The sequence below is a fragment of the Polyodon spathula genome, chromosome 55 (assembly GCF_017654505.1).
Source record: "Polyodon spathula isolate WHYD16114869_AA chromosome 55, ASM1765450v1, whole genome shotgun sequence".
Taxonomy (NCBI): Eukaryota; Metazoa; Chordata; class Actinopteri; order Acipenseriformes; family Polyodontidae; genus Polyodon; species Polyodon spathula.
In genome coordinates this window covers 409,203-435,737 of record NC_054588.1, presented here as the reverse complement: position 1 = coordinate 435,737, position 26,535 = coordinate 409,203, and the positions used below count along the sequence as shown (strand labels likewise).

The 26,535-nt window shown below is 46.2% G+C and overlaps 1 protein-coding gene across 1 annotated transcript; it reads left to right on the top strand.

Moving 5' to 3' along the window:
• The first annotated feature begins 5,360 nt into the window (after positions 1-5,360).
• Positions 5,361-21,815, top strand: LOC121307348 (coronin-1A-like). The gene is made up of 11 exons (XM_041239526.1): positions 5,361-5,460; positions 10,504-10,714; positions 13,840-13,962; positions 15,156-15,285; positions 16,879-17,060; positions 17,394-17,513; positions 20,115-20,219; positions 20,416-20,561; positions 20,746-20,803; positions 20,982-21,191; positions 21,347-21,815. The coding sequence occupies exons 2-11, from the start codon at positions 10,517-10,519 to the stop codon at positions 21,443-21,445; spliced, it is 1,371 nt and encodes a 456-aa protein (XP_041095460.1). The 5' UTR covers positions 5,361-5,460; positions 10,504-10,516; the 3' UTR covers positions 21,446-21,815.
• Positions 21,816-26,535: the final 4,720 nt, after the last annotated feature.

The window sequence follows — 26,535 nt, the reverse complement described above, 5'->3', positions numbered from 1 at the left end:
TCCTCTCACAGGGGTGCCTGCAGCCTCACACACGCTCCTCTCACAGGGGTGCCTGCAGCCTCACACACGCTCCTCTCACAGGGGTGCCTGCAGCCTCACACAGGCTCCTCTCACAGGGGTGCTTGCAGCCTCACACACGCTCCTCTCACAGGGGTGCCTGCAGCCTCACACAGGCTCCTCTCACAGGGGTGCCTGCAGCCTCACACACGCTCCTCTCACAGGGGTGCCTGCAGCCTCACACACGCTCCTCTCACAGGGGTGCCTGCAGCCTCACACACGCTCCTCTCACAGGGGTGCCTGCAGCCTCACACACGCTCCTCTCACAGGGGTGCTTGCAGCCTCACACACGCTCCTCTCACAGGGGTGCCTGCAGCCTCACACAGGCTCCTCTCACAGGGGTGCCTGCAGCCTCACACACGCTCCTCTCACAGGGGTGCCTGCAGCCTCACACAGGCTCCTCTCACAGGGGTGCCTGCAGCCTCACACAGGCTCCTCTCACAGGGGTGCCTGCAGCCTCACACAGGCTCCTCTCACAGGGGTGCCTGCAGCCTCACACAGGCTCCTCTCACAGGGGTGCCTGCAGCCTCACACACGCTCCTCTCACAGGGGTGCCTGCAGCCTCACACACGCTCCTCTCACAGGGGTGCCTGCAGCCTCACACACGCTCCTCTCACAGGGGTGCCTGCAGCCTCACACACGCTCCTCTCACAGGGGTGCCTGCAGCCTCACACACGCTCCTCTCACAGGGGTGCCTGCAGCCTCACACACGCTCCTCTCACAGGGGTGCCTGCAGCCTCACACACGCTCCTCTCACAGGGGTGCCTGCAGCCTCACACACGCTCCTCTCACAGGGGTGCCTGCAGCCTCACACACGCTCCTCTCACAGGGGTGCCTGCAGCCTCACACACGCTCCTCTCACAGGGGTGCCTGCAGCCTCACACACGCTCCTCTCACAGGGGTGCTTGCAGCCTCACACACGCTCCTCTCACAGGGGTGCCTGCAGCCTCACACACGCTCCTCTCACAGGGGTGCCTGCAGCCTCACACACGCTCCTCTCACAGGGGTGCCTGCAGCCTCACACACGCTCCTCTCACAGGGGTGCCTGCAGCCTCACACACGCTCCTCTCACAGGGGTGCCTGCAGCCTCACACAGGCTCCTCTCACAGGGGTGCCTGCAGCCTCACACACGCTCCTCTCACAGGGGTGCCTGCAGCCTCACACACGCTCCTCTCACAGGGGTGCCTGCAGCCTCACACACGCTCCTCTCACAGGGGTGCCTGCAGCCTCACACACGCTCCTCTCACAGGGGTGCCTGCAGCCTCACACACGCTCCTCTCACAGGGGTGCCTGCAGCCTCACACACGCTCCTCTCACAGGGGTGCCTGCAGCCTCACACAGGCTCCTCTCACAGGGGTGCCTGCAGCCTCACACACGCTCCTCTCACAGGGGTGCCTGCAGCCTCACACACGCTCCTCTCACAGGGGTGCCTGCAGCCTCACACACGCTCCTCTCACAGGGGTGCCTGCAGCCTCACACACGCTCCTCTCACAGGGGTGCCTGCAGCCTCACACACGCTCCTCTCACAGGGGTGCCTGCAGCCTCACACACGCTCCTCTCACAGGGGTGCCTGCAGCCTCACACACGCTCCTCTCACAGGGGTGCCTGCAGCCTCACACACGCTCCTCTCACAGGGGTGCCTGCAGCCTCACACACGCTCCTCTCACAGGGGTGCCTGCAGCCTCACACACGCTCCTCTCACAGGGGTGCCTGCAGCCTCACACACGCTCCTCTCACAGGGGTGCCTGCAGCCTCACACACGCTCCTCTCACAGGGGTGCCTGCAGCCTCACACACGCTCCTCTCGCAGGGGTGCCTGCAGCCTCACACACGCTCCTCTCACAGGGGTGCCTGCAGCCTCACACACGCTCCTCTCACAGGGGTGCCTGCAGCCTCACACACGCTCCTCTCACAGGGGTGCCTGCAGCCTCACACACGCTCCTCTCACAGGGGTGCCTGCAGCCTCACACACGCTCCTCTCACAGGGGTGCCTGCAGCCTCACACAGGCTCCTCTCACAGGGGTGCCTGCAGCCTCACACAGGCTCCTCTCACAGGGGTGCCTGCAGCCTCACACAGGCTCCTCTCACAGGGGTGCCTGCAGCCTCACACACGCTCCTCTCACAGGGGTGCCTGCAGCCTCACACACGCTCCTCTCACAGGGGTGCCTGCAGCCTCACACACGCTCCTCTCACAGGGGTGCCTGCAGCCTCACACACGCTCCTCTCACAGGGGTGCCTGCAGCCTCACACACGCTCCTCTCACAGGGGTGCCTGCAGCCTCACACACGCTCCTCTCACAGGGGTGCCTGCAGCCTCACACACGCTCCTCTCACAGGGGTGCCTGCAGCCTCACACACGCTCCTCTCACAGGGGTGCCTGCAGCCTCACACACGCTCCTCTCACAGGGGTGCCTGCAGCCTCACACACGCTCCTCTCACAGGGGTGCCTGCAGCCTCACACACGCTCCTCTCACAGGGGTGCCTGCAGCCTCACACACGCTCCTCTCACAGGGGTGCCTGCAGCCTCACACACGCTCCTCTCACAGGGGTGCCTGCAGCCTCACACACGCTCCTCTCACAGGGGTGCCTGCAGCCTCACACACGCTCCTCTCACAGGGGTGCCTGCAGCCTCACACACGCTCCTCTCACAGGGGTGCCTGCAGCCTCACACAGGCTCCTCTCACAGGGGTGCCTGCAGCCTCACACACGCTCCTCTCACAGGGGTGCCTGCAGCCTCACACACGCTCCTCTCACAGGGGTGCCTGCAGCCTCACACACGCTCCTCTCACAGGGGTGCCTGCAGCCTCACACACGCTCCTCTCACAGGGGTGCCTGCAGCCTCACACACGCTCCTCTCACAGGGGTGCCTGCAGCCTCACACACGCTCCTCTCACAGGGGTGCCTGCAGCCTCACACACGCTCCTCTCACAGGGGTGCCTGCAGCCTCACACAGGCTCCTCTCACAGGGGTGCCTGCAGCCTCACACAGGCTCCTCTCACAGGGGTGCCTGCAGCCTCACACAGGCTCCTCTCACAGGGGTGCTTAAGCATCCTTTAGCTTTAGCTGGCAACCATGACTGATCTGAAAAACAAAAGTTATAAAACAAAAGAAAATACTTGCCCAATGTGTATTTACTAGAAACATAAGAGAAAACTACCGTACCTATAAAACAAAAGGTAAATATGTCAAGGTAAAAGAAAAGTGTCTCAATTTAAATAATCAGATTATCAACTCAACTCACACGAAACGGACACATTAGAAATATAATGTATTAAAATATATATATAACAGGCCTACACTATTTTAATCTGTACTTGTACTTGTTTTTGGTGAAGAGGAGCTGGATGTTATGGATGGACTTTTACACAGAGAATCGTGAGGGTCTGGAACCAACTCCCCAGTAATGCTGTTGAAGCTGACACCCTGGGATCCTTCAAGAAGCTGTTTGATGAGATTCTGGGATCAATAAGCTACTAACAACCAAACCAGCAAGATGGGCCGAATGGCCTCCTCTCGTTCGTAAACGTTCTGATGTTCTTATGAAACCCAGCCACAGATGAATCTTAAAGTGTAGGCCTGCTGGCAAGACATGACTTCTAGCAGCCTACCCTCTCTTAATTCCTGCACATGTTAATAATTGCGGCTATACCCAGTCTGAAGCCTCTTCATCTGTGATGTTTACGAATGAAAATTTTTCCTTAAAAATCCTAAAACGGATCTAGCACAGTCTGACTGCTTTGCTGAGCCCGATTGTCCTCAACCTGCACAGGGCGTTCTCTAACTACATTAGCCAGCGCTGAAACTGCAAAGCCACGCTGCCTTCGTGTTTAGAAGATTTGAGAAGTCGTGTTAACGCAGACTGTGAAAACGATCGCCGCTTACTCAAAAAACATTTGACGAATCACTGCCATTTTCCGACTTTTACAGTCAATGAAGCGCAGATTATAAAACGAGTGGTTCTGCCAAACTTTGGGATTCTGTGAAATGACGTCACGCGGTTGTCTATAACACAAAACACGTCTTTGACGAATCAGAAACAAAACTTTTCTAAATCCATTCGTAAGGACGATTTTTGGAACCGGAAAAAAAATGAGGGCCTTTGATTGGGAAGTGCTGTGATTGCCGACTGCACAAATCACTAGGATGCAGAGAAACTGGAGTTAACATCATACATGTTTTAGATAACCAGATGTGTTGCTTGTCAGTTTGTCACATACATTTGAATTGTGAAAACGTGCTATTAAAAATAACTTTAATGTAAGGTGGGCGTGTCGTTGTTTTTTGAGCTAAAATCATTTGCGCACAATACAGTTGTAATGCGTAGCGCAGAATAACACCACACGGGACCGGGCGTTTCTGGAACCTCGAACATCAAAAACCAATACTTATACGACTGTTATAATTCATCGTGTTAATAAACATGCACACTTACAATGTTTAAATAAACACACACCCTTACAATGTTTAAATAAACATGCACCCTTATAATATTTAAATAAACATGCACCCTTATAATGTTTAAATAAACATGCACCCTTATAATATTAAAATAAACATGCACCCTTACAATGTTTAAATAAACATGCACCCTTACAATGTTTAAATAAACATGCACCCTTATAATGTTTAAATAAACATGCACCCTTATAATATTTAAATAAACATGCACCCTTACAATGTTTAAATAAACATGCACCCTTATAATGCTTAAGATACAAATAGATCCTGTCGACAAAGCATGCAAGATTAAAAAAATAAATAAAATCTTAATTAATAATCAGAAATGACCCATTATTAGTAATATGGAAAAGTACGCAGCACATGCTCTCATTATTATTATTATTATTATTATTATTATTATTATTATTATTATTATTATTATTATTGTTATTATTGTGTACTCTTGTTCTCTCTTGCTTTCAATGCTCAAGTCTGATATCTGTTATTAGCTGTTGTCTAAACTGTCATTTCAGTCTGTATCTTATTCCTACGATTCTGTATGACACACGCATCCAGTGTTTTACTGTGTGTATTGAAAGTGCTATGCCCTGTATCTCACTAATGCATCCTTCCTCATTATCTTGTAAAGCGCTTTGGTCCACTATGAAAGGCGCTATATAAAATAAACATTGATTGATTGATCGATTGATTGTCAATCGGGGTGGGAGGAGTGGAAAAAGAGAGCGCGCTGCCTATACTAAAAGGGGAAGTAGCTCTCACCTCTCTCTCTCTCTCTCTCTCTCTCTCTCTCTCTCTCTCTCTCTCTCTCTCTCTCCTCTCTCTCTCTCTCTCTCTCTCTCTCAAATAAAAAGTCACCGTTACTGATAACGCATCTCTCACTATACTTCCGTGCACCGGCCACGACCTGAACCCGGCACAGCTCGCTTTCTATAATCTACATACAGGTAGGACCAGCTTTCTTTAATAGTGTGTGATCATTGATTTTAATTATAGACTCAAATAAGCAGGAGCCCGTGAGCTTTATTATAGGCAGAATGTGTATCATAGGACTGTGATACTGATAGTGAGCAGCGAAGGAGGCTGCGTTACTAAAATACTTTTTACAAAATTACAGTACATATTATTATTATTATTATTATTATTATTATTATTATTATTATTATTATTATTATTATTATTATAGTACTGCTATGTTGGTGTGCTCTGTGCAGGCGATTCCTGTAAACAACATGTGTAAAGTAACAGCTGCAGTTCTAAATTTTATGCAAACTGTGTTAAGCAAAATGCAAAAATTAATGTATATTTCATTATTACTTTCTTGAAGCGCTCAGTTACACCCGCTCAGTAATCCATACAAGAAACTCGCCTGTTTCCTGTTAAAGAGCCGGTCGGTCTGTGCTTGTTCCTACAGATTGTATTTATAAATCTAAAAACATTATTTAAGGAAAATGAAAAGAACTAGACATTGTTTTTAAATTTCCTTTCAGAAAATAATCTTGGTGCAAACTGTACACTGCAGCGAAATCAGTTTCACAGTGTATGAGTGTATTTATTTGCTTGTACAGATATACAGGTAGTTGCAAAACAAATGTTATAAAAGAGGAACAAGGGGGATGGTGCTGTTAGGGTAAAGATTTCCTGTAAAATACTACTAGCATAATAATTACATATTGTTTTTCTGTTTTAATTTTTCATCCCGAATTGTAACAGATACTGCTACAGGAGCCTGCCTGCTCTGTTCTGTTCTGCTCAGTTTCACTCTGCTCTGCTCTGTTCTGTTCTGCTCCCTTCCACTCTGCTCTGTTCTGTTCAGCTCTGTTCTGCTCTGCTCTGCTCTGTTCCACTCTGCTCTGCTCTGCTCTGTTCTGTTCCACTCTGCTCTGCTCCGTTCCATTCTGCTCTGCTCTGTTCTGTTCTGCTCTGCTCTGCTCTGCTCTGCTCCGTTCCATTCTGCTCTGCTCCGTTCCATTCTGCTCTGCTCTGTTCTGTTCTGCTCTGCTCTGCTCTGTTCTGCTCCGTTCCATTCTGCTCTGCTCTGTTCTGTTCAGCTCTGTTCTGTTCTGCTCTGTTCTGTTCTGCTCCGTTCCACTCTGCTCTGCTCTGTTCTGTTCTGCTCCGTTCCACTCTGCTCTGCTCTGTTCTGTTCTGCTCTGTTCTGTTCTGCTCTGTTCTGTTCTGTTCTCTCTGTTCTGCTCTGCTCTGTTCTGTTCAGCTCTGTTCTGTTCTGTTCTGCTCTGCTCTGTTCTGTTCTGCTCTGTTCTGTTCTGCTCTGCTCTGTTCTGTTCTGTTCTGCTCTGCTCTGCTCTGTTCTGTTCTGTTCTGCTCTGTTCTGCTCTGCTCTGCTCTGTTCTGTTCTGTTCTGCTCTGTTCCACTCTGCTCTGCTCTGTTCTGTTCTGCTCCGTTCCACTCTGCTCTGTTCTGTTCTGCTCTGTTCTGTTCCACTCTGCTCTGCTCTGCTCTGTTCTGTTCTGTTCTGCTCTGCTCTGTTCTGCTCTGCTCTGCTCTGTTCTGTTCTGCTCCGTTCCACTCTGCTGTGCTCTGTTCTGTTCTGCTCCGTTCCACTCTGCTCTGCTCTGTTCTGTTCAGCTCTGTTCAGCTCTCCTTTGTTCTATTCTGCTCTGCTCTGCTCCGTTCCACTCTGCTCTGTTCTGTTCTGCTCTGTTCTGCTCCGTTCCACTCTGCTCTGCTCTGTTCTGTTCAGCTTTGTTCAGCTCTCCTTTGTTCTATTCCACTCTGCTCTGCTCTCCTTTGTTCTATTCCACTCTGCTCTGCTCTGCTCTGTTCTGTTCTGTTCTGTTCTGCTGTGTTCTCTGTTCTGCTCTGTTCTGTTCCACTCTGCTCTGCTCTGCTAGGCTCACAGACTGGCTCACATGTCATGATGATTGGTTAAGGGGGAGGAAGCTTGATTTATTCTGTTTTTGTTAAACTGGAATCTTGTTACATGCTACCTGTCAGGCATTTGGCGGTTTGTGACTCTGCTAATTTTGGCTTTAATACTGAATACAGGGGTTGCCTTTTTACGAGGTGGCCTTAAAGCTGCGTTTCACTGTATATTGAAATGAGTTGAGTTCTTCTGGCGAGTTGAGTTCATAGCGTTGCTTGCGGCCTTTCAGTAAGAAACAGCAGAATTGAAAGTAGCTGCAAACCATAGGTTCAGAAAGCAGGAAACTACCTACCACATCCTGTAGACTGTCTAGAATCATGTACCGTCTTGAACATTTCCAAGGACAAGAGCGCGGTCATTTCCACCGGAACAATCGTCCAAAGGGTATCAATTTAGGATCATTGCACGGATTTCGTATCCCTTCCGTAACAACATTTCGTGTCTTCCTCTCAGAGACCAACCATTTCGTACTCCGTCCTTTTCCCCTAATCGTAACATTTCAAATTAAAAAATCTCCAACAAAATTTGTGTCCGTATCCTTCGACACGACCCTCCATTTATCGTAATCGAACCCTTCGTAAACAGTCTAGTACATTTCGGGTCTCCCCCAGACGAAGGGGTTAAAGATCCCAAAGAGGAAAAGCATACTAAAGCATAGGGAAGCATTGTAAAGCACAGAGAGGTCTGGTAAAGCATAGGGAAGCATTGTAAAGCACAGAGAGGTCTGGTAAAGCATAGGGAAGCATTGTAAAGCACAGAGAGGTCTGGTAAAGCATAGGGAAGCATTGTAAAGCACAGAGGGGTCTAGTAAAGCATAGGGAAGCATTGTAAAGCACAGAGAGGAATAGTAAAGCACAGGGAAGCATTGTAAAGCACAGAGAGGTCTGTAAAGCATAGGGAAGCATTGTAAAGCACAGAGAGGTCTGGTAAAGCATAGGGAAGCATTGTAAAGCACAGAGAGGTATGGTAAAGCATAGGAAAGCATTGTAAAGCACAGAGAGGTCTGGTAAAGCATAGGAAAGCATTGTAAAGCACAGAGAGGTCTGGTAAAGCATAGGGAAGCATTGTAAAGCACAGAGAGGCATAGGGAAGCATTGTAAAGCACAGAGAGGTGTGGTAAAGCATAGGAAAGCATTGTAAAGCACAGAGAGGTCTGGTAAAGCATAGGGAAGCATTGTAAAGCACAGAGAGGTCTGGTAAAGCATAGGGAAGCATTGTAAAGCACAGAGAGGTCTGGTAAAGCATAGGGAAGCATTGTAAAGCACAGAGAGGTCTGGTAAAGCATATTACAAAAAAAAACATGGCAAACCAGGGTAAACTACAGTAAATCGTATAACCATGGAAAAAGCATGGGGGAAAACTATACACAGGGATGACCTTAATGAAGGAGGCTTTACACTGCTGTCAACAGGAGCAAATCAGGACTGTCTTAATAGTGATGTGGCCTTAAAATGAGGTGTTATTTAGAGTCTTATTGACCTGTTTTAATGACCCCACCCCGCACTGGATTTGACTGTGAAAGTTGTCCCTTTCATTACGGAAATAGGAGGTTTGATTCATCTGCCAGATTATGTCCTTATAAGTAGTTTTGTTTCTTTCTCTCTCTTTTCTGTTATGTTTGCAGTATCTCCTGGTGTCTGAGAAACGTTTTTGGTTTTGCTGTGCAGTTCACAGGAAGGCTTGAGGTTTATTCTTCTGGTTTATCAGTTTCAGCTCTAACTTTAGTCCTGCAGAGACACTCAGCTGCAAACTTCCTGTTTTTTTTTTTTTTTTTTGTAAAGTTTCACGCTGAATTTCTCAAGAAGCAAACTAAAGTTTAAAACTAAAAACGTCGCCATTTCATTGGAGCATCAGTCTCCTGGTACAGAGTGAAGGGTATACAGCCTGTCTCTCTCTGCATCACCTACCCTCTCTAGATTGGAACCCAGGTTCCAGAGAAAGGTGAAAGGCAGGACTGAGAGGCTGGTGAATTAGTGCTGTGTTTTGATGATTCAGAAAAAAATTAAATAAAATTGTTCCTCTAATGACCATCTCTCCTAGTCTACAGCTCTGGCCAAAAGTTTTGCATCACGCTATAAAATGAACTCATTTTGCTTCATAAAGTCGCATGAACCCTGCTGAATAATGTTACCTTAACACTGAGTTACACACCGCTTTGCAGTTTTCCATATACTTAACTGAAAACTGACAAAAATTGAAACATGTGACATTTCAAAATCTAACATGAAATACTGTACCAGTATTATGGTTTCCTTTTGCGTATTTTGTCGTTTCTTTTTTGATGTGAAATAAAATATATAAATTATTTTTTCGTTTATTTGATTACATGATGTTAAATAAAAATCTAAATTATGTTCATATATATATATTTTATATATTTTAAAGTTTACCTCAATCCTAAAATTCTAGATGATGCAAAACTTTTGGTCACAGCTGTACACCAGTCCCTAATGTGTTCCCCTGTGTTTCTCTCCCAGTGCTCCCAGTCCCTAATGTGTTCCCCTGTGTTTCTCTCCCAGTGCTCCCAGTCCCTAATGTGTTCCCCTGTGTTTCTCTCCCAGTGCTCCCAGTCCCTAATGTGTTCCCCTGTGTTTCTCTCCCAGTGCTCCCAGTCCCTAATGTGTTCCCCTGTGTTTCTCTCCCAGTGCTCCCAGTCCCTAATGTGTTCCCCTGTTTCTCTCCCAGTGCTCCCAGTCCCTAATGTGTTCCCCTGTGTTTCTCTCCCAGTGCTCCCAGTCCCTAATGTGTTCCCCTGTTTCTCTCCCAGTGCTCCCAGTCCCTAATGTGTTCCCCTGTGTTTCTCTCCCAGTGCTCCCAGTCCCTAATGTGTTCCCCTGTGTTTCTCTCCCAGTGCTCCCAGTCCCTAATGTGTTCCCCTGTGTTTCTCTCCCAGTGCTCCCAGTCCCTAATGTGTTCCCCTGTGTTTCTCTCCCAGTGCTCCCGGTCCCTAATGTGTTCCCCCGTGTCACCATGACGGGCAGGATTAAACACAAGGGGACCAAAGAGAGGTCAACTAGGGGTCAGGTATAACACAGGGCTGGCAGTCTAAAGAGATGGTCACGAGGGCGCACCAGTGTTACAGTCCAGTGGTACACAAGAGAGTGCTCCCAGTACGATGGCTCCGAAGGTGGTGCGCTCCAGTAAGTTCCGGCATGTGTTTGGTCAGGCGGTGAAGGCTGATCAGTGCTACGATGACGTCCGCATCTCTCAGATGACGTGGGACAGCAACTTCTGCACCGTCAACCCCAAATTTGTGGCCATGATCGTGGAGGCCAGCGGGGGTGGGGCCTTCATGGTGCTGCCGCTGAGCAAGGTGAGAGAGAGACCAAAATACACTCCACCCCCTCCTCCCTCCCTACCTTTCCAGCTATCCCTCTCCTCCTCCCTCCTTTCCCTCTCCTTCCTCTTACAATAAGCCCTTGTTTTTTGTGCTCTACAATGCTTGTCTCAGCTTTACTATGCTTTACCTTAAAAGGAGATAAGCTTTTTGTGGCTCTGGTACAGGAAGTGGTAATATTGAAAAGATGAAGTGGTTTTGTTAGCTGTATGATGCTGAGAAGCGAGGGACGGAGGGAGGGGGAGGGGGAGGAGGAAGCAGCCGGCATGTTTGAAAGGCTTTCTTAAAATTAAATTAAATTCATCTGACTCTGTGTGCTGAGACACACTGAGACATACACTGAAATACACGCTGAGACACACACTGAGATACACTGAGACACGCTGAGACACACTGAGACATTTCCCTATCGAAAATACAGAAAATTCGAGATGGTTACACTAGACTGAATACACTGAGACACTGTACTGAGACTACACTCGACGACTTCCTGTAAGACTCTGTATGACTTTATGGGACTACGACTGAATTGTACTCTGCAGACACTACGACTCTGGACGACTCACTGTGACTCTTTGTGTATGAGACTCTACACTGAGACTCTACACTCTTGTTGCTCTGTGCACTGTGTACTCTATGACTCTGTGCGAGGAGATCTGAGACACGCTGAGACACACTGAGACATACACTGAAATACACGCTGAGACACACACTGAGACACACTGAGACACACTGAGATACACTGAGACACACTGAGACACACTGAGACACGCTGAGACACACTGAGACACCCTGAGACACACTGAGATACACTGAGACACACTGAGACACACTGAGACACCCTGAGACACACTGAGACACACTGAGACACAACTACCTGTGTGACTCTGTGTACTTCTGTGACTCTATGTGACTCTTGTGTGAAGACCTGTGTGCTACTCATGATACTCTATGTGACTCTGATACTCTGTACCACTGAGATACACCTGAGACCTCTGAGTGACCCTATGTGACTACACTGGAGACACTGTGAGACCTGTGTGACTTATGGGACTCTATGTTTACCTCTATGAGACTTTTGTGAGACTCTGTTGCCCATGGGACTCTGTGTGACTCTTTACTCTGACACTGAACACCTGTGACACACTTGTGACTCTGAATCTGACTCTATGAGCACCTTGTGACTCTGGTGTGACTCTGTGATTGACACCCTGTGCGAACTCTACACTCTATGTGACTCTGAATACTCTGAGACTCACTGACTCTATGTGAAATGTGTGCATCTTATCTGTGTGTGTGTGTGTGTGTGTTAGACTAAGTTTAATAATGAATTACTCCAAACAGGCCATGCTGGAAGTTAATCTGTGTATTTGACCCCTTTTACCCGTGTCTGTATCTGTGTGAACCTCAGTCTCCTTCTCTCTCTCTCTCTCCTTCTCTCTCTCTCTCCAGACACCACACCTACAAAATGTAGACCATGTGATAAACTGGAGAGTAGAGTCCAAGAGATAGACACCCATGGAGTCAGGGAAGTGAGGAGATAAGTAAGAGAAGAGAGAGAGAGAGGAGACACACATAAAAACTCTCTCGTCTCTCTCTCTCTCTATAGAGAGATACACATATGGGAGAAGACAGATGATATAGAGGGAGACAGAGAGATGAGATCCAGAAGTACTAGAGCTGAGATGGGGTAAGAATTAGAGAGCGGTAGATGAGAGGATAGAGATAGAGAGGAGACACAAAAATTGACACAAGCTAACAGATTGGCTGTGTCTCTCTCTCTCTCTCTCTCTCTCTCTGTGTTTTTGGTATCATAGGAGGAGATAGAGAGAGAGAGAGAGAGAGAGACACAAATTTGTACAGAGAGGTGGGAAGATAGAGAGAGAGAGAGAACACAATTTGAGGAACACTTTAACCCTGTCTCCTCTCTCTCTCTCTCTCTCTCTTTCTCTGTGTTTCTCTCTCCTCTCTCTCTCTCTCTCTCTCTCTGACACAACATTGGGAGAGATAGAGAGAGATAGAGAGAGCGTAGAGACACACACCATTGGGACTCTCTCTCTCTCCTCTCTCTCTCTCTCTCTCTCTCTCTCTCTCTCTCTCTCTCTCTCTCTCTCTCTCTCTCTCTCTCTCTCTCTCTCTCTCTCTCTCTCTCTCTATCTCTGTGTTTTTAGACACAAATTGGGACAACAACATTGAGATAGGAGAGAGAGAGAGAGAGAGACACAAAAACTTGGTCCTGTCTCATCTCTCTCTCTCTCTCTCTCTCTCTGTTTTAACCCTCTCTCTCTCTCTCTCTCTCTCTGTGTTTAACCCGTCTCTCCTCTCTCTCTCTCTCTCTCTCTCTCTCTCTCTCTCTCCTCTCTCTCTTCTCTCTCTCTCTCCTCTCTCTCTGTACAAATAACACCCTCTCTCTCTCTCTCTCTCTCCTCTCTCTCTCTCTCTCTCTCTATCTAACCCTGACGTCACACCAAATTGGAGAGAGAGGAAAGAGTAGAGAGTGTCTCTCTCTCTCTTCTCTCTCTCTCTCTCTCTCTCTGTGTTTAACCCTGTCTCCTCTCTCTCTCTCTCTCTCTTCTTGTGTTTAACCCTGTCTCCTCTCTCTTCTCTCTCTCTCTCTCTCTCTCTCTCTGTGTCTCTCTCTCTCTCTCCTCTCTCTCTCCTCTCTCTCTCTCTCTCTCTCTCTCTCTCTCCCTCTCTCTGTCTCTCTCTCTCTCTCTCTCTCTCTCTCTCTCTCTCTCTCTCTCTCTCTCTCTTGTCTCCTCTCTCTCTCTCTCTCTCTCTCTCTCTCTCTCTCCTCCTCCTCTCCTCTCTCCTCTCTCTCTCTCTCTCTCTCTATGACATCCAATTGGGACAGGAGAGAGAGAGAGAGAGAGAGAGAGACACAAATTGGGACAACAGAATTCTCTCCTCTCTCTCTCTCTCTCTCTCTCTCTCTCTCTCTCTCTGTGTTTAACCCTGTCTCCTCTCTTCTCTCTCTCTCTCTCTCTCTCTCTCTCTGTGTTTAACCCTCTCTCCTCTCTCTCTCTCTCTCTCTCTCTCTCTCTCTCTCTCTCTCTCTCTCTCTCTCTGTGTTTAACCCTGTCTCCTCTCTCCTCTCTCAGACGGGGCGTGTTGATATGTCTCAGCCGCTGGTCTGTGGTCACACCGGTCCTGTTCTTGATATTGAGTGGTGTCCGCACAACGACAACATCATCGCCAGTGGCTCAGAGGACTGCACCGTCATGGTGAGACCCTACTGACACACCCTATAGACCCTGTGAACCCCTACTGACACACCCTATAGACCCCGTGAACCCCTACTGACACACCCTATAGACCCCGTGAACCCCTACTGACACACCCTATAGACCCCGTGAACCCCTACTGACACACCCTATAGACCCCGTGAACCCCTACTGACACACCCTATAGACCCTGTGAACCCCTACTGACACACCCTATAGACCCCGTGAACCCCTACTGACACACCCTATAGACCCCGTGAACCCCTACTGACACACCCTATAGACCCCGTGAACCCCTACTGACACACCCTATAGACCCCGTGAACCCCTACTGACACACCCTATAGACCCCGTGAACCCCTACTGACACACCCTATAGACCCCGTGAACCCCTACTGACACACCCTATAGACCCCGTGAACCCCTACTGACACACCCTATAGATCCGGTGAACCCCTACTGACACACCCTATAGACCCCGTGAACCCCTACTGACACACCCTATAGACCCCGTGAACCCCTACTGACACACCCTATAGACCCTGTGAACACTATAGACACACCCTATAGACCCCGTGAACCCCTATAGAGACACCCCGTAGATCATATGTACCCCTATAGACACACCCTATAGACCATATGAAGCCCACCCCTATAGGCACTGTAAACAACCCATAAAGACAGCCTGTAGACCCTTTTGACACTCCCTATAAACCCACCCAACCATACCCCCCAGTACAGTGTATCTGCAATAACAATGACGATGAATACTAAATAACAGAGCCTGTCTGCCTGCCTGCCTGCCTGCCTGCCTGTCTCCCTGCCTGCCTGCCTGCCTGCCTGCCTGCCTGCCTGCCTGCCTGCCTGCCTGCCTGATGAGATCGGACAGACAGACTGGCCGGACAGACTGGACGGACTGACGTACGGACAGACCATGCCTGCCTGCCTGCCTGCCTGCCTGCCTGCCTGGGACGACGGGACAGACGGACGGACAGAGGGACGGACGGACGGACGTCTGCCTGCCTACCTGTCTGCCTGTCCCTGCCTGCCTGCCTGCCTGCCTGCCTGCCTGCCTGTCTGTCTGCCTGCCTGCCTGCCTGCCTGCCTGCCTGTCTGCCTGCCTGCCTGCCTGCCTGCCTGTCTGTCTGCCTGCCTGCCTGCCTGTCTGTCTGCCTGCCTGCCTGTCTCTTCAGATCTGGGAGATCCCGGATGGGGGTCTGACTCGGCCAGTCACAGAGCCCGTGGTCACACTGGAGGGGCACTCCAAACGTGTGGGGATCCTGAGCTGGCACCCCACAGCTCACAACGTGCTTCTGAGTGCAGGTACACTGAGATACACACTGAAATACACAGACACCCCGAGAAATACACTGAGACACACTGAGACACACTGACACACTGAGACACGATGAGACACACTGAGACACACTGAGACACATACTGAGACACACGCTGAGACACACTGAGAGATACTGAGACATGCTGAGATACACTGAGACACACACTGAGATACACACTGAGACACACACTGAGACACACTGAGATACACTGAGATACACTGAGATACACACTGAGACACACTGAGACACACTGAGACATGCTGAGATACACTGAGACATGCTGAGATACACTGAGATACACTGAGACACACTGAGACACACACTGAGATACACACTGAGATACACTGAGACACACTGAGATACACTGAGACACACTGAGACATACACTGAGATACACTGAGACACACTGAGATACACTGAGACACACTGAGATACACTGAGACACACTGAGATACACTGAGACACACTGAGATACACTGAGACACACACTGAGACATACACTGAGATACACCGAGATAAACACTGGGGAGGCATGCCTTGATTTAGTCTTTTCAAATAATGAAGACAGAATAACTAAAACAGAGGTCAGAGAACCACTAGCAAACTCAGACCACAACATGGTCTCATTTGAAGTGCTTTTTTAAAACCCCAAAAGTAATGACTAAAGCTAAGGTTTATAATTTTAGAAAAGCAAACTATGAAGGTATGAAACAGAGATTCCTATCCAGTTTTAAATAACTTTTAGCATAACTGAGGCAGAAGTGTTAAAGGAACTAGGAGCTCTTAAAATAAACAAATCCCCTGGGCCGGATCCTCCCAGTAGTACTCAAAGAAATGAAAGAAGTAATTTACAAACCGCTAACCAAGATCATGCAGCAGTCACTTGGTATAGGGGTTGTACCGACAGACTGGAGAATTGCAAACGTAATACCGATCCACAAAAAGGGAAACAAAACTGAACCTGGTTTCTACAGACCAGTAAGCCTGACTTCTATTATATGCAAACTTATGGAAACTATAATAAGATTCAAAATGGAAAATTACCTATATGGTAACAGTATCCTGGGAGACAGTCAACATGGTTTTAGGAAAGGGAGATCGTGTCTAACTAACCTGCTTGATTTTTTTGAGGATGCAACATCGATAATGGATAATTGCAAAGCATATGACATGGTTTATATAGATTTCCAGAAAGCTTTTGACAAAGTCCCGCATAAAAGATTAATTCTCAAACTGAACGCAGTTGGGATTCAAGGAAACACATGTACATGGATTAGGGAGTGGTTAACATGTAGAAAACAGAAAGTACTGATTAGAGGAGAAACCTCAGAATGGAGTGTGGTAACCAGTGGAGTTCCACAGGGATCAGTATTAGGTCCTCTGCTATTCCTAGTCTACATTAATGAGATGAACACCGAGATACACACTGTGATACACAAGTGAGGGGTTGGAGTGTGATAAAAGGAGTGATAAATGTCCCAGCCATTCTGTTATAGGGCTGTGGCTGGCAGTGTGTGTGCGTGAGTGTGTGTGTGTGTGTATTGTGCCGTTGACTCTGTCAGTGCGTGCGTTTCAGGCTGTGATAACGTGGTGATCATCTGGAATGTGGCTTGTGGTGAGCCAGTGATCACGCTGGACTCCATGCACACCGACATGATCTACAGTGCCAGCTGGAACGACACGGGCAGCCAGATCGTCACGGCCTGCAAGGACAAGAAGATTCGCATCATCGATCCACGCAAAGGGAGTGTGGTGCTGGTGAGTGGAGACATAGTCCATACTCACAGTGTGGTGCTGGTGAGTGGAGACACAGCCCACACTCACAGTGTGGTGCTGGTGAGTGGAGACACAGTTCGACAGCCCCTCTTTGAACCACAATTACCCATCTGCCTCTGCTTTATGCAACGCGGTTTGATTAAATATCCACTTAGCAGCATCGAATATGTGAAAGACATTCAACGCTAGATCATTCAGAACTTGTGTAACAATGTGTGTCCATTTACTGCACATTGTAATACAGTGGGAGCAGGAATAATGTTTGTCTCCTCATCTCTTCCCCTCTGCTCTCTCTATCTCCCCTTTCCTCTCCAGGAGAAAGACAAGCCCCACGAGGGCAGTCGTCCTGTGCGCGCGATCTTTGTGTCGGAGGGGAAGATCCTGACAACTGGTTTCAATCGCATGAGTGAAAGACAGGTGGCGCTGTGGGACCCAGTGAGTACTGAGCTACACACACTGTCTCTGTACTGCACTGCCTCTACTACACTGCACTGCCTCTACTACACTGCATTGTATTGTCTATAACATTGGTTTTGAAAAGTTTTAGGCCTCGTACCCCCTTCCAAATAATGTAGCCTACCGCTCTGATTTAGGGTCATAACTAGGGGTCTACCTAATTAGGGATTTCCTGGAAATCTGGAAATTGAGGGGTCACTGTGAAATTCTAGTCTTTCTGGGGGCTAATGCATACTGGACTAGTACCGAGAGAAAAAGAGAAGAAACCCAATTTAAATGAACTGCTGCACCTCACCAGCAACGCACACTACCGGTCTTAATTCTGCATGTAGGCTTTTTTTTCGCCGTCCTGTGTGCATTCCACTTTGGGGGGGAAAAAATAAACAAAGAACATAAAATAAATAAATAAATAAATAAATATTACTTCGACAATAAATTTCTTGTTCACATGACAGTGATGTTTTAATCTGCCTATCGGTGCGTCTGTACTGGCTTTTCTGTGTCCTGTGCTGTACAGCAGGAGGTGGGAAAGTCAGCGCTGCATTGTTAATTTGATTTAGGTTGCTAAAGTCTGGCTTCCAGCATTGGAGGTAAAATACCTAAAACGAATGGCAAAGCAAAAAAAAGGAGGATCGTGTCAACAAATTTCCCCAAAGAAACTTTACATGCAGATGGAGGTGAATTGTTTTGCACGTCTTGCAATGCAACTTTGGAGAAAAGCTTCAGAATCTCACATTAAACAAAAGGCTACTACAGAGGCTGCTAAACAAAGTAAAACAAAACTGCTTTCAGAAAACAACCTTGAACGTCAGCGAGGACAATGTGTTCCTGTTGCTTGTATTCAAGTTAAATCAGCACTGCTGGTACGATCCAGCACAGCCTCCTCGCTTCAAACAACCTGCTGCTTACTTTTTAAGCGCAGTTAGGATTTTATACCTGAATAGGCACATTTCTTTCTTTCGATTTGGTACAATGTATGAGTCTTCACACCACAGAGTCAGAGAACGTCTGCAGCAATAGCATGCTTGCCTTTAACAAATGATAGCACTCTGTTTTAGTAAGGAAGCAAGTACCACTATTTGTAGGCTTTTTTATAGTGCTCTGAAATATTATCTACTTCGGTTTATAATGTTTAAACAGGTCCGCAAAATCCTAGTTTTATTCCTTAACCTATCTATAAACTGTCAGCGATTTAAGTAGACCCCTAGTCATAATATACCTATGAAAACAGGACAAAGTAACTTTTTAAATTTCTAGATTAAGTACTGTAAATGGAAAACCCTTGTTAAAAACGAACAAAATAAAATGTCAAAAGCACCAAACTAAAAATGCTGTGTAAAATTATCCCAATAAGTCTCCAATAAGTATGCCGAAACTAGACCAAATTAAGAGTCCAAAAACAGGTTATGCTTCTGAAAAACAGAACTAGTTCCAAATAAAATCAAAAGATATTGCCAACAAAACTCGGGCATTTCTTCAAACAAAGGCGTAAGGTAATGCGTTCAGCGGCAAAGGAGGTCTTTAATGAATCAAATAATAATGAAAAAACACATAAAAGCATCGCAAGTGAAGATTAGTTGTGTCGCTCCAGCGCAGAACGAGAGAGTGATTTCACAGTCTTCTGCCCTGTTCACACTGGCATTGTTATACCAGCATCGCCATGGAACCGTACCCACACAGTAACTTCCTGAAACATCTGTCCAGACTGGAGTTCTTATCGGCGTCACTGTCTAAGCAGGGCTGCACAGCTGCCTGCGCAACTCAATAATACGGTTATTTAAAAACGGAAAGGTAGATAAAACACTGAACTAATTAAACTACTAACAATGATTAAACTCCAGTAAGTAAACTAACCTGTAAATGCTACGCATTGTTAAAAGAAGCATCATCATGCACTGACAATCTTTGAGTGTCCTTTTTGGTTTTTCTTAGCCTGTAGTCTCTGTCACCACCACCTTATATTTAAATATGTAAGTTAGCCATGTGTGCGCTCAGCACTCACTCACTGTCAGCAGCCAGCTGGGTCTTTAAAGAGTTACCCTCGCCCAACAGAAAGGAAACGCGCACCAGTACGGCTATGGTTTTATTTGAAAGGAGAGTCAACTTTGCTGATTTCATTTCTAAGTCACTCACAAACTACTAAAACAAAAAAAAAAAAGCATTGTCCGCCATTACAGGATTTTTCTTGAAAACCACTGGCCTATACTGCACTGCACTGTACTGCACTGTCTCTACTGAACTGCACTGCACTGCACTGTCTCTACTGAACTGCACTGCACTATACTGCACTGTCTCTACTGAACTGCACTGCACTATACTGCACTGTCTCTACTGAACTGCACTGCACTGTACTGCACTGTCTCTACTGAACTGCACTGCACTGTACTGCACTGTCTCTACTGAACTGCACTGCACTGTACTGCACTGTCTCTACTGAACTGCACTGCACTGTACTGCACTGTCTCTACTGAACTGCACTGCACTGTACTGCACTGTCTGTACTGAACTGCACTGTCTCTACTGCACTGCACAGTCTCTGTACTGCAATATTGCACTTCTCAATGTTTTGTTCTTGCTCAGAAAAACTTGGAGGAGCCTCTGACTCTGCAGGAGTTGGACACCAGCAGTGGAGTGCTGCTGCCCTTCTTTGACCCTGACACTGGCATCGTATATCTGTGTGGCAAGGTAGGGGTTAAAAGAACACTCGAACACGCACTGAGATATATACACTGAGATACACACAGTTAGAGTGAGACACACACACTGAGATACACTGACACTGAAGCACACACACGACAGTTTGAAGGTAAAAAGTTTTTTTTTTTCTGTATTGTTAATTAAAGTCTGATGTATGTCTCTCTCTCTCTCTCTCCTCTCACAGGGGGACAGCAGTATCCGGTACTTTGAGATCACTGACGAGCAGCCCTACATTCACTACCTCTCCATGTACACCAGCAAGGAGTCTCAGAGAGGCCTGGGGTACATGCCCAAGAGAGGGCTAGAAGTCAACAAGTGTGAGATTGCTAGGTAAGAAAGAGGGAGGAACATGGAGAAAGAGAGAGAGAGAGAGAGAGAGAGAGAGAGAGAGAGAGAGAGAGGAGAGAGAGAGAGAGAGAGAGAGAGAGAGAGAGAGAGAGAGAGAGAGAGAGTGAGCTTTAAATGTGTGTTTTTGTGGATTTGTGATTCCCAGTTCAATCTGTTCTCTCTGCAGGTTTTACAAACTCCATGAGAGAAAGTGCGAGCCTATTGTGATGACTGTCCCTCGCAAGGTAAATGTGTAGCGATTCTCTAGTGACTGTGTAGGGACTCCCTAGTGACTGTGTCCTGTTCCAGAAGGACCTCTATCCCGACAGTGACTCTGTATTGATCCTGTATTGATTGTGTACTGATCCTGTATTGACTGTGTACTGATCCTGTATTGATGGTGTACTGATTGTCCCGTTCCAGTCGGACCTGTTCCAGGAGGACCTCTATCCCGACACGGCCGGGCCGGAGCCCTCGGTCGAGGCAGACGATTGGTTCGCTGGGCGGGACGGGGGGAGGATTCTCATCTCGCTGAGGGACGGCTTCGTGGCGACGAAAACACGCGAGTTCAAAGTGAACAAGACGCTGCTCGCCAAAACCACAACTACCGCGCGGCCAAGCATCGAAGCCAGCGTGAGTATAACCAGTAACAGTCCAGTATAAACAATTACATGCCAGTATAAACAAGTAACACTCCAGTATAACCAGTAACAGTCCAGTAAAACCAGTAACACACTGGTCAACAAGACCCCACCTGGACCTCTGCCTGACCTCTGTCTCTGTTCCAGGACTTGCAGAGTGTGATTGATGAATTGAAGAAGCTGAAGACAGTCGTGGAGGAACATAACAAGAGAATCTGTGAACTGGAGAAGAAAGTGGAGAAATAGAGATGGGGGGGAAGGAAAGCACTTCACAATTGTGCTACTACACTTTTGACTGAGTTACTGTCTAAAACTATCCAGCGAATGGCTCTCGAGCGCCATGACCCCACAGAGCTCCCAATCAGCTCTCTTATTGAAGGGTTCAGATTGAAAAGACTTTGCGATCCCAGTTTAAACTCACAATGAAACACTGCAGATTCTCAGTGCAGTCACTACTATCGAGGGTCTTTGTCTTTATTAATATTTCTTGGTCTCTCAGGTGATCAGCATGGCTCTTTAGAGCAGCTCTGATTCAAATTAAATCCATCCAGAACCATTCAACACTAAATAGTGCTGAATTCAGACATGCTGAAATAAACAGAATTCATTGCAAAGACTTCTAGGCAAAACATTTGCCATTTCATGTATTAAATTCAGTGTGAAGTAAATTCAAACTAAATGTCTTAGAGCAGAAAGTTTTCAAAGTACAGGATGTCAACTGTGATAGCAATACTGGAGTAACCATGTAGTAACTCAGTTGAATGGGTAGAACTGTTGTGTAAGGCAGCTAGTATCATATATAATGCAGTATTAAAGAATTATTTTATTTTATTTTATTTGCCTTAAAGTATTTTCTTGGGTAATACACTGGAATGCAATCTAACCAAAGATCAGATTGAACAGGGGATCAGGGTTTACAAGCACAGTGACGACATCCCCCTTAAGAAAAACATTCCCTTTAATAAATGCAACAACAGTGCAGTAACAGTATTTAGCCAGAAGGTGGTGCTAAGGTGAGATATATGAGGAAAAAAAAAATCTATAGGGAAGTTTAATCTGGGTCTAGCCTTAATGTTTTTAACCATTAACCTCAAAACTTGTATATCTAGGACCAAGAGATATGTTTATTTCATTTTATTTACTTTGGTACATTAAAAAAAAAAAAAAAAAGCATATTTGCTTGTTTGCTTTGAAAAAAAAAAGATGCTTTTATAAAATAAAAGATTAACTAAGTTGGTTCTTTTTGTACACATAAATAAAACGTGCCTTGTTTTAAAAAGTAAAACTGCCTCTTAATTGTATTCTAGCTCACCTGGACAGCTGGCAGGCCCTGGTTTTCAGAGAATGTTAGGATTAGGGTTAGGGAGGCTGAGGACTGGCTTACTATTGGCCTGTTGAGCTCAAACACCTACAGGCTAGCTTTTGTCCTCTAGGGGGCAGGAGCTTACATCTGCTGTGAAGCTCTGGGTGTAGGAGCCACCAGTTTCTACCTCCTCTGTACTGCTGCATTCCAGCATATTTATCTTCTATTCTACTTGCATTTACAACCCTTTAAAATGTTGGCTGCAGTGTCAGTTAAACAGAGTGTGGCAGATATCGGTTTATTTCATTCTGTTGCTCAAACTCTTGTCCGTTTTTCAGGGAACACAAACAAATACAGTGTCAAATACTTAGCTGAAGGGGCACCATTAGATGTGCTGCTTTTTGTTTCTTTGGTACAGTATCAACAGACATTTCAATTTGCAAAGATTGAAAACGTCACACCGAAATGTTCTCCTTTTTCTAGGAAAGCAGCGCAGCTTTAAAGCAGTTTGAAAGTGTAAAAAGATGTCAGGATGTTAACAATGAAAGGAAAAAAATGCCGCGGAAAAAATTTCCGTTCAAACTTTACATTTTTTTCTAGTCTCAATTTGTTCCTTTCCTCCGTCTTTACGGTCCACAATAAAGCATTTTTTCCAAAGAACTAACAGTCCTTGTTGTGACAATGGTTCGATAGATATAGATATTAGATAATATATATATATATATTATATATATACACACACACACACACACACACACACACACACACACACACACACACACACACACACACAGTGCCTGTAGAAAGTCTACACCCCCTTTCAAAATGTTCACCTTTTATTGCCTTATAGCCTGGAATTAAAATGCATTAAAATAGTTTATTTTTCATTTATCTACACATCCTACCCCACAACTTTCAAGTGAAAAAAATATTCTAGAAATTTGTAGAAAATTAGTTAAAAATAAAAACTGAAATAGCTTGGTTAGGTAAGTGTCCACCCCCCTTGTAATAGCAATCCTAAATTTGCTCAGGTGTAACCAATCGCCTTCAAAATCACACACCAAGTTAAGTGGCTGCCGCCTGTGTTAAATTATAATGATTCACATGATTTCAGGATAAATTCAGCAGTTCCTGTAGGTTCCCTCTGCTTGGTAGTGCATTTCAAAGCAAAGACTTAACCATGAGCACCAAGGAGCTTTCAAAAGAACAGGGATAAAGTTGTTGAAAGGCACAGATCAGGGGAATGGGTATAAAAAAAATATCAAAGGCTTTGAATATCCCTTGGAGCACAGTCAAGATGATTATTAAGAAGTGGAAGGTATATGGCACCACCAAGACCCTGCCTAGATCAGGCTGTCCCTCCAAACTGGATGACCGAGCAAGAAGGAGACTGATCAGAGAGGCTATTGAAATTAAAGTCAAGCAGAACAGCAAGAGAGAGAAGGAGTGTCTCTCCTCTCTCTCCTTATTTCCAGTCCTCTTTCTCCTCTCCTCCAATTCCCCGACTCCCTGCCCCTCTCTTCTCTTCTCTTCCCCTTGCAATAAAAAGAACCTGTGGTCCTAATATCGAGGTGGCCTTTATACAGGGAGGCCTGTTTTTAGTGGGTGGTTTGTTAGTTTAATTCCTTACTGGTGTGCTAATGGCGATACTGGTTAGCTTAGTACAGTGTAGTAAAGCACAGAGAAGATAAAGAACCAGCCCTGTGATATAATGAAAACACAGGAGTCTGACGTAACTGTTAACTTCATCTTATTGTGTTTTTCATACACTCTCTTAGCCGTCTCTCTCTACAGCCTTTCAGCCAGAAACACAAACCACCTGGCTAGGGCCTGGTCCTGAATCCCACGACAGTCCTTAAAAGCATAACAGCTATTTATTAACTAAACAGGTGAATCCTGAATCCTAATCTATCAGTTAGTTGTGCAACCCTTTAACCATGTAGGCTGCTATCTGACCCTTTGAGGTCGCTGAAAGATCAGGAGGGGGCCTAGGGTTTGCAGGTGGAATGGCAGGCCCCTGGTCAAGTCCAATTGGGGGCTGCCAGGAAAGAGGAAGCGGTGTGCTCCCCCTACATGCACCTTATTTTTGTTTTTTGGCCAATTATTTTTGTTATTTTTCTCCCAATTTGAAATGCCCAATTATTATTTAGTTTCAAGCCAACTCAAAACCGCGGCAAAATAAAACCTGTTACCTTTCACGGGTTAACCCGAGTGACTCCGAAGTGTGCTTTATTTTTTTTTTTTGTTTTTTTTTTTTTTTGGCCATCATAAAAACTAAAAAAGACCTACGGACGTGCTCCAAAGAGTCCCCTAGTGTTCATGCCGCCCGCCGCTTTCTGTGTGCAAACGGAAGGTTTCTCTACCACGCAGTCGGCGGCGAGAAATGGGCAACGCACAAAGGTGGTACGTCGCGTCGGGTCGCTCGATGTCGGCGGGCCAGAAAAGACTCCTGTTGCGTCGAACCTGTCGGAATGTCTGTTCGGGCGTCCGCGGGCCCTGTCTGATGTCCCCCACGACCACGCGTCAATCGTATCCTCTCGGCTCCTATCGTGGAACAACCGTCGTGGATTCAATATATTTATATAATTCATTATGCATATATATATAAGAATCTTACGATACAATGTCCCCAAGACCTTATTACCACCGAAAACAAGCAAATCTGTCACGAGAAACGTGGTGAAAGAATCTCGTCCTTATAGGAAAAACATCGTTCCACTGGTCTTTGTCATTTTGGTAGGTGGGGGGGGGGTGACCAGAACTGCACACAATATTCAACATGAGGTCTTACTAATGCATTGTACAGTTTTAACATTACTTCCCTTGATTTAAATTCAACACTTTTCCTGTTAGGTCGCCATGTAGTCTTCTTTGTTCAGGACTGAACAGATTCAGTTCTTTTAGCCTGTCTGCATATGACATGCCTTTTAAGCCCGGAATAGTTGTGGTAGCTCTTCTTTGCACTCTTTCTAGAGCAGCAATATCTTTTTTATAGCAAGGTGACCAGAACTGCACACAATATTCAAGATGAGGTCTTACTAATGCATTGTACAGTTTTAACATTACTTCCCTTGATTTAAAGTCAACACTTTTCACAATGTATCCGAGCATCTTGTTAGCCTTTTTTGTAGCTTCCCCACATTATCTAGATGAAGACATTTCTGAGTCAACATAAACTCCTAGGTCTTTTTCATAGATTCCTTCTCCAATTTCAGTATCTCCCATATGATATTTATAATGTACATTTTTATTTCCTGCGTGCAGTACCTTACACTTTTCTCTATTAAATGTCATTTAACGGTACACATGTGGGTCAAGACTTCGACATGCTGTCAGTATCATTTTACATGACCTTTATCCTAAACACCGTGGCACCTGGCTAATTTTCCATTTTGGATCTTATTATAGTTTACATATAATAGAAGTCAGGCTTTTTGGTCTGTAGGCATTATAACAAAGCTGTGTCATCAGATTAAGTCTGATTTAGAATCACAAACAGCCCACAGCCACGCCATACCTGTACCTTACAGGTTACAGGTTCCAGGTTACAGCAGCTCTTCACTTTCATGCAACAAGTGTCATCCAGACAACAGCGGGCACTGATCTACCCCTCTGAACTAACTGTATACACTGATGTAACCCTCTGATCTCACTGTGCACATTAATCTCCCCCTCTGATCTCACTGTATACATTGATCTACCCCTCTGATCTCACTCTGCACACTTATCTACCCCTCTGATCTCACTGTATACCCTGATCTACCCCACTGATCTAACTCTACAAACTGATGTAACCCTCTGATCTCACTGTGCACATTAATCTCCCCCTCTGATCTCACTGTGCATAATTATCTCCCCCTCTGGTCTCACTCTGCACACTGATCTACCCCTCTGATCTCACCACACACTGATCTACCCCTCTGATCTCACTCTGCACACTGATCTACCCCTCTGATCTCACTCTGCACACTGATCTACCCCTCTGATCTCACTCTGCACACTGATCTACCCCTCTGATCTCACCACACACTGA

Bases quoted from the DNA above. Each gene is read 5' to 3' on its own strand.
- LOC121307348 (XM_041239526.1), top strand. From the start codon at position 10,517: ATGGCTCCGAAGGTGGTGCGCTCCAGTAAGTTCCGGCATGTGTTTGGT. The intron at 10,715-13,839 runs GTGAGAGAGAGA...CTCCTCTCTCAG, and splicing joins TGGTGCTGCCGCTGAGCAAG to ACGGGGCGTGTTGATATGTC. The intron at 21,192-21,346 runs GTGAGTATAACC...TCTCTGTTCCAG, and splicing joins GGCCAAGCATCGAAGCCAGC to GACTTGCAGAGTGTGATTGA.